General features: G+C 38.5%; 1 protein-coding gene across 1 annotated transcript in view; it reads right to left on the reverse strand.

The window, feature by feature from the left end:
• Positions 1–282: 282 nt before the first annotated feature.
• The window catches only part of LOC133628886 (interleukin-6 receptor subunit beta-like), a 31047-nt gene continuing 19027 nt past the window's right edge, over positions 283–12302 (reverse strand). The window contains exons 9-15 of the mRNA XM_062018826.1: positions 12129–12287; positions 10983–11105; positions 10291–10443; positions 8505–8648; positions 6122–6218; positions 3487–3550; positions 283–756 (exon numbers count right to left, since the gene is read on the reverse strand). Of these exons, the coding sequence (XP_061874810.1) occupies positions 283–756; positions 3487–3550; positions 6122–6218; positions 8505–8648; positions 10291–10443; positions 10983–11105; positions 12129–12287 (1214 nt within the window). The remainder of the gene's footprint in view (positions 757–3486; positions 3551–6121; positions 6219–8504; positions 8649–10290; positions 10444–10982; positions 11106–12128; positions 12288–12302) is intronic.

The raw sequence follows: 12302 nt of genomic DNA on the forward strand, positions 1-12302 counted from the left end.
GGGCTTCATGAGTGCCCTGAGACTAAGTGCCTAGCAAGAGGTACCTTACTGGAAGGTTTTTTGTACAGTTCCCTGAATGTTTTGCCTGTGTGTAGACAGTAGGACTTTTCACAGAAATATTGTGGTGAAATAAATAATTTAACAAATCTGTTTCACCAAGGAAGCCCATTGAAGTAGAGGCTAACTGTTGTCATAATCTCACTCTCCAATATGGTCCTAATGGTTCCATTCAAGCATCAGAGGTTTTGGAACTTGCATGGTAAATTATGAAGACGATTCAGGTCAAACTGACTTTAAAGTTGGTTCAGATGGCAAAAGTACTACTTGGCTTTGTTTGAGGTAGTCTTGGGGAGCAAACAAAACCTGATGTTCATTTTGTGCTCGCTTACTGCTTAGTTTTGTTTCCATATGAGGATGACCGTCTCTTGCAGGCAGCTTCATTCTCAGACTCATCAGGGCTTTCTGGCTGAACTCCATGCTAGCGTAGTCACTCAAGAGTGGTACTGTAATGGAAATGCTTCCTTCCTCTTCACTACTAACTGCATCTTCAGAGATTTCTTCATGCCTTAGGCTTGTGTCTGTGGTATTGCTAGGTTCTTCTGGATGACAAGTGTCACACTTACTGTCTTTTTCACCATCTGTAGTGAGGCCTTGCTTCAAAGGAGCCTTTAACTCATGCTCTATGACAGAAAGGCTGGTAGTATCATTATCTGACAGAGCCTGAAGCAGTGACCTTGAAACAGGTTTCCAATTAGTCTGCAAGAGTAAACAAAGAGAAAGAATAATTTCAGTATCATGCTTTTGCAAAGTGCAAAAGGCAATTCACTGAAATAAATAACAAAAGAATAAAACTTGGAGGCAGGTAAACTGGTCCTGCCTATATAATACACTGACTAACCCATTTTGGTTTATCTTCATTCGTTTTAGAAATATGAATGAAAATTTAATTTCCCTGCTTCAGAAGACCATCTTTGCCCTTCCCATAGTATTTAAACAAAATTTTTCTTGCTTTTCTATACACTTGGGACAAAATGTGGGCTTCACAGTGTGCCATTCTGAGACTCACAGCTTTCAAAAAGTTTAGCAAAAAAGTTACTATGAAAAGACACAAACAGATAAAGAAGCAGCAGCACCTTCAAAAAAAATCTGACTAAATTTGAAAAACATGACCCTGACAGAGTGGCTGAGCTGTTCTCCACAGCTTGTTTTCCTTGCCTCTCTGTGTCGACTGAGTTGAGAGTGTCTCCAGTTCCACTTGCTGCTCTGTACTATGGAATGTATCATTGTCTTAGATCGCGATAAATATGCTCTGTCTGGATTTACAGTACGAATTCTCTTGCTACGTATCTGGACCATATATGTGTTAAGCATTGCTACATTGCTCAACTAACCTGATGGGGTTCAGTCTAGAAACAACCTAAAAATAGAATAAGTATATGGAATATTAGTAGATTTATTCCTTGCCTCTGTTTTACAGTGCTTATTTGGGGAAAACCTTTCTCCACATTTCATAAACTGTTCGTAATATCAGATTACTTCTAGACAATATATCTGGTAACCGCTTTATCATGCTGTCTCGTCATGTAGTGCATTTTCTGCATTTCCTCAAACCCTTATCTGATATCTGTTCTTTCTGCTTCTGCCTTGTTATCAATATTAAAGCATTTCTCCACCATACTTGGCTAATACAGGCTTCATTTAGTTTTTTAATTGCTTTGCTTCTGCAAGAACAGTTAAATGCATTTTAAATAGGTGCATTTTGCTTTTAAAGGATTTATGTTGAACTGCCACTCTGGTTCATAAACCCTGTTTTATTCTCTCTGTAACATGCAGCCTCCATGTGTTTCACCTGCACTTCTTCACAATGGCAAATGATTCTTTGAACCTTTTAGGTTCTTACTGCTTTCTTGCTGAGCTTCTATCCTGCAATTCAACTCCACCTAAGTTTATTCTTATAATGAAGCAGCTTCAGATCTTGTACCTCTTTTAAGGCAGAAATTCCCCAAGTGCTGAACATACTAGATTCCTTTTTTGCCTTTAAGAAGTCTCACTGCAATCAAGTACTGAAGCTGTTTTCTAACTGCATGACAGAGAAGAAGCAAGAGCACCAGGTGGCTACCTTTACTGGAATGGTCAGTGAGGGGTGTCTTGAGTCCCAGCACTGAGAACTGGAAGTTGCCTGGTGCTCATAGGCAGGTCTATTTATTTAAATAAACAAACCAGGGAAACTGCAGTCATCTAACAGCATCATTTTGAAACTCTGACTTTGTACAGCTTTACGTTTGTGTATCTGATCCTCCTTTATTCAGCATTATCTGGCTCTGGCAAAAGAACTATCTGATATTACCCCTGAGCTTGCCTAGATTCAGTTTAGACGGAAGAAAGGAAGGAAGCAGATAAGAAAGTCCTCATCTAGAATATGAAAGTTCATATTTGCTCTGTTGAAGGAAGTGATGCTGATGTTCAACAAAACCTTTGATTACCAGCAGCCTGTCGGTCTTCTAAAATGTTATTGTTGATGATTTCATTCCCTGTCCTGGATTTGAACAGTGTCTGGCTTCTAGCTTCTGCCCAATCTTTGACTAAATAGGTAGAAGTCTGCTTTGCTAAAGCTCACAAGTTGGCTTGAGAAACCAGAGAAAAATCAGAGATATTTTAAAAAAGAAAGCCGTTCCTGCTCCAAAAATGTAATGGTTGGCAGTCGGAGACTTGGAAGATAAATGGGTATGTCAGGTGTCAGCAAATCTGGAGCTGAAACTTGTTCAAAAGAGGGAGAGGTAAGGAGAAGAAGATGCAAGTAAGTCCACTAATAGGCAAAAGTGAATAACATGGTCTCCAGCAGCCTCCTTCTGATAACTGATTTTCAGGTACTTCTTCAGTCCCGAAGTTCACAGGGTCCTTACCAAAGTGTATGGGAAAGCCATGGCCAAGGTTTGAACATGCTGCTGAATTTCAGTTCCTGTTGACTAGCCGGTGTACCTCAGCCAGCTATCACCTCACTAGCCAGAGCCCCTGGACTGAGGGGTGAGGAGCAGATATCAGAAAACATCGTATGCACGCACTCCTTTGTGAGACTTATGTAGAACTAAGTCGTGATGCATTACTTTGAATTTTAAGTAACCTGTATTTAATAATCAGTTCCAGGTGGTGAAAATTGACTGGATATAAAAACTGAATTTCTCTCTTCAGTCTCCGTCTCTCCCCATTCAACTTACTTTGGTTCTTTTAACAACTGTACCTTCAAATATAATCTAGGATGTTCCAAAAAAAGTCTGAGAACCTTTATTAAACTGGAAAGCATATAGAGCCTCTGCCTAAACAATAATCCTTCCCTATCCTGTATTTCTAGTATTACCCTAGCCTCCCAAGTATAGATATTAGACATGTACTGGGGTGAAGTGTGAAAAAACTAGTAAGTAGCACTATTGATTAATTGGAAGGGAAGGTCTCGCTTGGGTATTTTTTCACATCGCTAAGATTACTTGCCGTATCTTGGAGTGCACTGCTGTTATGTGGGTTTGGCACACTGGGCCAGCAGGATATTTTCAGCCTGTAAAGAAATAGTGTAAATTTATTGTCAAGATACAGAACTGACGTTTCCTATACCACTACTTAAACATAACATTTTGTTGTATTTTCATGACTATCAAAACAAGGCATTTTATAATGCCTATTAAGCATGATGCCAGTTAAAAACTGAAGACCAAGCTTGGCCGTCCACACTGAAATGCTGTTAGTGATGATTAGCGTCCTTGTTTAAGGACAAAGGAGCTAATAATGTTGTCTGTTTCTATATGTTTAATCATTGTGTATTCCTAATTCACTTCCACAAAACCTTCATATGCATAGGAATGTTTTGTTGTATGTTTTTGTTGTATTTTGTTTGAATGTTTTGAATGTTTTGTAAGTGTTTTCTCCTGGACTTCTACTTTGAAGTTTACTTTCTCTTAAATAAAGAGCAATCCATTGCTAGTTTTAGCTTCTGTGCAATGACACTTCTAAGAGACACTTTCTGTACCCTGCAGACCAGAATAGAGAGATCATCACAGCTCCTGCTCTTTTGTGGTTGAGTCTGGCTCTTTCTGGGAACTATTATATGTGGTATCTGACCATTTGACCTGATACAAATCTAATCTCATATTTACTTAAAACTCACATGAACTGCCTCTGCTGTAGAGAAAGAGGTTTGCAAGGAACAGCTGAGTTTACCAATTGCGCTATTCAAATGGGGTTTCAGCTGGCTGCTTGGACCCAATATCTCTCATCAGAGCCTGTTTTTTTTCAAGCTTCTTCCTTGCAGCTTGGGGCTCAGAAAAGTGTCAACAAGCTGCTATGTTTTCCAGCCTCTCTGGGTCACCTTCACCACGGACACAACCTCAAACTTTGTCCTCCCTGGCCCTTCCTGAGAGGACAAGCTCTAATGGTGGCCTGCCCATCACTCCTGCTACCCAGGGATGCTGGTTCTGGCCTCAGGCTGGCCAGGGGCCAGTTGTGATTTGTCTGTGGAGGGATGGCAGTGGGGTGGGAATTTCAAAAGGAGTTTCTGCTGAGATGACCAATCCCATTGGCATTGGTCACTCACTGTTCATCACTGATTCCTGTGGGAGCAGAGGGAACTGTCTCAGCATTTTTTAGCTGATCAACCCGTCATGACCTTTGGGCAATGGCTAACCTTCATAGGAAAGGAACAAAACAGCTGTGAGAGACTGTGGGAGGTTATGCAGCCCATCACTGTGCTTTACTATTGGCTTCATTGTTGTCTTATTTTCAAATCAACTCTAGATTTCATTAGCTCTAAAGGACTTTGTCTCTGTTTAGGCTGTGATTTAAAATGAAGCTCAAGGCAGTAGAGTTACTGGATCTCCTTGCTAATCCCATGGAGACAGGTGTTTTTTCTGGCTGGTGAGTCCTCAAGCAATTGAGATCAGAATATCCTTGGGACTCTTCATTTTCATGTGCTCAATACTTCTACATGTTTAATTTTTGTCTTAGTGTACACTGAGCTTCCATGTCGTTTTTTTGTTTGTTTTATTTTCCAAAATTCTTTCCTAATGGGCCCAGACAAGGTCTGCTAATCGCACATTTAACACAATTAAATTTGCTCTTGGTTAAAACTTCTGTGTGGGTGTCCAAAATTTTGTGAAAAGGGATAAATCAGATAGAGAGCAATTTAGAGCAAAATCTGAAAATGAAAGTACACAGGAGACTTAATGTAGAGTGTGGTCTGTTTCCCAATGCAAGGGGTTTTAGCCTCATGCACAGGCTAAAGCAAGATACGCCATGCCAAAGGTCATTCAACATAAGGTTTGTACTGTCCCTCTGTTTTGTCCTTTAGCAGTTGTGCTTTCAGTTTCTGAGGCTGGAATTTTGTAAAAAGGAGAGTAAAAACGAAAGTGGTGTTCTAGGACATCAAAGTAGCAACATGAGTGGTTGTATGCACTAGTTTTATCAGAAAATGAATATTAGAACCCATTACTGTGCAAGTCCATTTTTCCTTCAGTGGTAGTGTGTGCCTCTAATATTGTAACTTGGATTAATTTGAGAGGGGGTTTGCTTTATTACTGCAGAAAACAACTTCTCCTAAAACAAGAAGACCCAATCCATATCTTACCAGCACCCTTGATATTATCTCGTCTTCCTACTCATCCATCCATTACTCCTCCTCATTCTATATTTATCTGCATAATTTGTACAGTTAAAATACAAATGCTCTTGCAGGAAACTGGACAAACTATGGCAAACCTACATTTATGTACATGGCTGGAATTTATCTTTGTATTTCAATATAAGAGACGTGATTATCGGTTAGGAATGAAAGACTACAATAAGCAAATGCATGCTTTTATCCACATATATAACCCATTTACAAGTGTGAGAATCAGTCCTTGCTCTTTTTACGGATGTTCAAGATAAGAGAACTGTGTCAAAATCAAAAGATTACAGATTTTTGTCAAACTATTTTAATCAGCAGATAGTGGTTTGTAATTGCTCTTACTGCCTAAATGAGTGGCTTTTGTACGTGTGCTTTTTGAGTTGCATTGCTTTTAGTGACAAAAAAAAAGGCCCTTTGCTATGAAACTCAGAGTTAAGCAAAACAGAAGTGCTGCTAACAACTTCTTACCTTTTAAGCATCAGAGAACAAGTGAGAGGTGCAAAAACCAGAATAAACATTGTGCCAAAGCAAAGGCCAGTCACAAAGCTTTCAAATTCTCCTTTATCTGAAGGGAAATGGAAAGATTCAATCAGACTTATGGTATCTAGTACAGATAGGTTATATTGCCTCCACAAGGAAAATGTTTGAAACAGAAGTCAGTTTAAGCTTTATACACGTTCTGTGACTCCTCTAAGTGAAATCTAGTTAGAGCAAGACCTTGTATTCTGGGGGTCTGAGGCTTTCAGGTTTCTATTTTTAAAATATCTAGTTTTATGTGCTGAGTTCCTAAATCGACTATCCAATGCTGTTGTGTGAGCTGTACCTTGTTTAATAGGTCAAAAACCTGATGCAAGTCTGACTGTGTGATTTCTAGTCAGTTTCAGGTTTTACTACTGTATTTTGGGAGGCTTTTTGGTTTTTTGGGGTTTTTTTTGGTTTGTTTTTGTTTTCTTGTGAGATTTCACCTGGTCTTGGTAAAATTAATGTGGTTTGTTTATATAGTAAGTGCGATGTTTCACCTGTTAGGAACTGTAAGACAATTCTATCTGCAGCCAGCCATTTGCCAGCCCTTTCTGTGAACCTACATAGACTATTGCCAATGTTAATGCCTTCCTGATATACTTCCCATCACGTTCCTATGTGACCTGATCTAGGTGGACCTGCTTCTGCCGTGGGGTTGGACTAGATGATCTCTAAAGGTCCCTTCCAACCCCTACCATTCTATGATTCTATGCGTGTGGCCCATATGAAGGTGATAAAGTACCCAGGCTGTGAGAGCAGCATTGCTAGCTCAGGAGTCAAAGCAGTCTGAATGTGAAGTGTAGGTTGAGGTTGAGGTGTTCATTGCAGATAATTAAATAAAAAAATTAAAAATAACACCAGGAAAGTGTGGTCAGTATATGATTGTGTTGCTGATACTGACTAACCATAATTGCAAAAAGGCCCATTGCGTTTTCTTTTTCTACCCAACCAACAGAAAATTCTTTTTAAACAATTGAGCAGCTACTTAATTTTCCTTTAAAAGGTATTTGAAAAGGTGCAAATTGCTTTGTTGTTGAAAAATGGCTTTATGACCTGAGGTTCTTTTAGTGGATTAAGTAATATGTGAAATATTAGGGAGAGCGAGAAACAGTAAATGTAATGTTTAAATCCAGTACAACTACTTGCATTCTTAAAAATATTGCATTAAATTGACTTTGCATTTTCTGTTGTTTTCCTGAAAAATTGAATCTTATCCAAATCCATGTTCTTTAGGATGTATGGAATCAAGTCCTACAGAAAAGCTCCAGTGGAGAGTCTTTAATTTCCTGTGTTGACAGAGGAAAGGATTTCAATGAGGTGTAGGAGGGGATGGAAACCCTATTGATTTCAAGGAACAGTTTGAATTTCTTGCCTTTTTCTTTCTGCATCATGGTTCTGACTGCTCAGTTGCTTGTGTTTATACCTCCTCCACTTATTAAAAAGCTGTTGTGGGGAGAAGCTGTTGGCATGCTTCTGTCTGTTTCACAGTTTACTTTTCTTGTGGCTGATAACTTGTTCTTTTCTGGTTTTATCAAGAAAGCTTCCATTGAGTGAAGCTGCTGTCAAAAAAAAAGTCTTTTGTGGTGTTAGATGTAGTTTAAATGCTAAGATGTAAAAAACATTTGAGGGACCATGTTTAGCCAGCTCTACATGATTACAGTATGTAAGAGATATATTTATAAACATTGATCTTCTTAGCTTATCCAGCCACCTTTTAAAAAAACTTTTTTCAGAGAACTATAGGACTTGTTATATAATAAATATTTAAATAATTAGAAAACAAAAAATATTTTGATTATCTGTCACCTACAATAGGAGCAGTTGAAAGAAGTGCTTTTTTGCTTTCTTTCTTTCTTATCTTTTTTCTTTTTCCTTTTTTTTTTCTTCCCCCCTCCCCCGGTAGGTGATGATTCAGGGGTCTATCCAGAAACCAGTTCCACATGATTGCTCAGGATTTTGCCTACAGTTAACTAGTTTTGCCTGAAGTTAACTAGTGGCAGGTAGAATATTTGAACTGCTGAAACCTGTGACGGGGATCAGCAATACATGAAGATATGTGTTTGCATCTGGCAAAAAAAGGTCAGAAATTGTTTGAGAGAGGAGGAACTCTAGCTGAGTCTTCCCTAGGTGTTGAGTAATGAAATATGTTAAGTAATGAAAATTCTGTGAAGCATAGCTTATGTCTAACTAGGGACTCAATAATAAACCTTGTGCCTGAGCACTTTGTTACTCCTTGAACAGCAGGAAAGGGTGGAAAATAATGTCATATATAGTGCATAAAGCAAGGGCTGATGCTGAGTAACAGAGATGCATAGAGCTACCACAGTACCATATTTTGGAGTGGTGAAAGGTTGTGGAAGAGTTGAAAGTCCTTCTCCAGCGTTGGTGAATCCTGAAATCTGCACGTGGTAGATGGTTTTTGCCTTCAGTCCAGTAAGACGGTAACTTGTGATAGAGGAATTGACGGTAACAGCTGAAACACAAAGAGTGGTCAGAGAAGGAGATGATTAGACAAACTGATGGCTGGTCTATATCAATGTAGCTAAATAGGGAACCAGCAACATTTCTGTGCCCTAATCTACATCTGGAGGAAGCCACACTGCACAGATCCTCTTTGGATAGGCACAAGACTGCTTCAAAACACATATATTTTAAATCCAGAGGTAAAAAACAATGAGCTTTCAACACATCAAGGATATTTAGGTGGTGAGTGCAGTGGGCTGTGTGTACTACATGACAGAAAAATATGCCTAAGACGCTGAACAGTGGTTTTCATGTCATCTGTAACAGCTAACATTAGGACTAGACCCTATCACATGCTTTACCCTCACCGTGGTAGTCAGTAGTTACTCATCTTGATTAATATCTGTGGTCCCAGACCCACTACAATATCAATGTTATTACTTATTATTCAATACATAGAAAGGACTGTGCATTCTTCTTCACCTGCTTTGTAGGGCTTTCAGATCAACTTTTCTGGTAATGCAGTGACTTTTGCCCTGGCCAGAAAAATGCAACTAATGATGTTGTAGCATGCCTTTAATGGAACAGAAGTTTATTTTAAAGTTTGCAATTGTGAATTTAAGATCTCTATAGAAGTCAAAATGATGCTATAGCCTGCAGGCTCCCCTCAAATTCTCCAATAAAATTGTTCTTCCTGCCTGGAAAACATGGCAATTGAGTATCATGTCACTATTCTATCAACTGATTAGGGCACAGATAAATAAATAAAAATTAAGTTCAGTCATGGACACTGCCTTTCTGTCTCCTGTTGCTCTTTCTGGTAGGCATTTGATATGGAATAGAGCCCTCTGAATATAGTGTCAATCCCTCTGATAATGCTGCATGGCTTTGTAGAGATGTAGGCCACTGTGAATTTTAGAATCTTTGCTGTTTCCCTTTTTAAGGTCTTGGGTGCTTGTTTGTGTTCCAAAGCATGTCTTTAATTGCATTTGAAAGTCATTATGTGCAAAGTTAATGTATTCTTATTTAGAATAATAAGACTTTCCACTGTAGACCGGAAGAAAAATGTTTATCCAAAGAATTTTTTTGAAAGCTCAAGAGGTTTGGGCTCACAACTCTTCATTTATTTCAGTGTGTAGAAGTTTCATTCTTTGTACTTAAAGACAAGAGCTACTAATTTAAGAAAATGTTCCTAAACCTGAAATTAGTGTCTCTGAAAACACTTGAGAAACACAAACAGTATTCCCTGCTAATTGAGTTCAAAAAAGAAATACACAGTTTCTTAAGTCCTATGGAAAGGCTTAGAGTCAAGCTTGGCTGTGTTTCAATGAAACATAAAAGAATATTGTGACTGAAATCTTAATACATACAAAATACTGAGAGTTTACATCTTCTTTTTAGTGTTACTAGAGAATTTAATGGGAAACGCTTTTTTACCAATATTTAGTTCGAGGTGGTATCTAGAAAATTCTATATATTCATAGGACCATCTAGACCATTAGAACTCTAAGCAGAAGCTGGCCTTTGAGTGCTCAGTTCCCCCAGAAATCTCAGTAGCTCAGTAGTGTGCTGCAACAGCACCTAATGGTCTACATGAAGCTTTTCTGTTGTGCCTCTGAGCTGCTGCTTTGTTCTGATCAACGGTGTCTTACCCAGAGACTTTTTCCTTAATGAATCTGTGTAGCTGATCCTGTAACCCTGGAGAAAGCCCAAACAGTCTTCAGCAGGTATTTTGGTCCATTTCACAAGCGCAGAGTGCTTAGTGATATTCAGAATTGTCACGTTAGCAGGACCTGTTCTAGGAACTTAAAAATCAGATAGTAATTGAAGTTCTGTGTGCAGTAAACAGACAAGAGAGTAACCTAACTACTTCCTAGAGAGCTCCTTGTCTGATTCTAATTGACATAAATATAACATAAAGGGTGGAAGAGAAAGGAGAAACCCCAAAGACTTAAAAAACCCTCTTGTCTTAAGCAATATCAAAGTAGGCAGAAATTCTGACTGTCTTGTTACAAATACTTTTATGCCAGCAGCCTGCATGCATTTCAGCTTGCAATATAAGACACTACTAAATTGGAATTGGAAATTCTGACTTTTGTCCACAGTTAAATTTAACTCTTTGTGTTATTTTAATAATGTCATGTGTAATAATGTGACTGCTGTGGACCTATCAGTAAGGAAAAACATTCAGGTCATTCACTGCCAGTGCACAATGGCTAGGACCAAAGGCAATGCTAGCTATTAAGTCACCTGGAAAAGAAGATTTTGTAGGATTCCTTTTATTGCTTCAGATAGGAAACAGGAAGAAATGTAAGGGATGAGGTTTTATAAAGGGGAGGAATACCTCCTTCAACTGAGTAAAAGTGGGTCACTCCAAAAGTCTTTTCATGTCTTGTGAAACTTCCACACTGACACACATCAGATGCATGAACTATTACTTTGTACAACTTATATGGCTGAAAATTGTCTGGAAAACAAATAAAGGTATATCAGGAAGTTTAAATGATTAAAAACAGAAGGAGAGACAACAGCTTCATAGGTTTTTTCTGTATAGTTCTTACTTTCTGAGACACAAAGCACAGTAAAAGTTTACAGTGATTTACACTGAGTACAAAATGTGCAAACCTTTCATTGTCTCAAGGTGCTTAATATCAACTCTTTCAAAATCGGAACAAGACATAACATAGATTTATTTTTAAAAGATGCCAAATCTGCTTAAGGTCTCCCTCTGGAAAGCCTGAACTGATAAGACAGAAGCAGAGAAATAAAATGGCTGCAAGTGTCTTTGTTTAAGGACAGGTATTTCCCCCTCAGCTAGCATGTTTAAAAACAAGCAAAACAACTAAATCAAATGTTGTGGTGCAGATGTTGCAGAGGGAATAAGGAAAATAGTGTATTTATTTATAGAGCTCTGAAGCTGAAATGCTCTCTACCTTATACAAAGCCAGTCATGGACAGCCTTTATGAGAGTGACCTATGTGACTTAATCAAGGTTTTCAGTCACTGTCCTGTAAAATAATCCCTGGATGCAGCTCATGATGCCTAGTTTGGCAAGCAGAATAACAGAATTTGAGATCTTAGGCTTTGACAGGGACAGTCACTGGTATAATCTAAGAGAGACCATAACAGAACAATTTGTATTTAAAGTTATGTTTACCTAGAAATAAGAGAAATTTTTGATTTTTAAAAGCCAGTAGTGTATAGATCTGACTAGAATGTAGACAAGGAGAGACATCATACCAGCAACAACAGCTTAGCTGTGTTTCTTGCCTAACTGTGGCCAGAAGAATCCTACTGAAAAATGTTCTTTTTATCTGCCTTGGTATTACTAAAAATTAGGTGGTGTCTCAGTGCTGGATGAAGTTAATTGTTGCATTTATTTGGATCTTCAGTTTGCTTTTAAACATTATGAAAATCCTACCTTTCCCAACCAAAAATAACCATTAAATCAAATAGTGCCTCCATAAGTAGATGTGATGGTTGCCGTTACCTAGGGTGAAATTTCCTGTAGCTGTAGTTACTATTTTCATATGCATATCTGTTTTACTGGTGCCCCAGTCAACCACGAAACATTTTGGATTGTACTCTGGAGTCCAGGTGACAACTGCAGAAGTTCCCTGGCATTTGGCATGGATTTGGCCAGGTAAGTCTGTGAACAAATATA

This window comes from Colius striatus, chromosome Z (genome assembly GCF_028858725.1).
Source record: "Colius striatus isolate bColStr4 chromosome Z, bColStr4.1.hap1, whole genome shotgun sequence".
In the NCBI taxonomy this organism is placed as follows: Eukaryota; Metazoa; Chordata; class Aves; order Coliiformes; family Coliidae; genus Colius; species Colius striatus.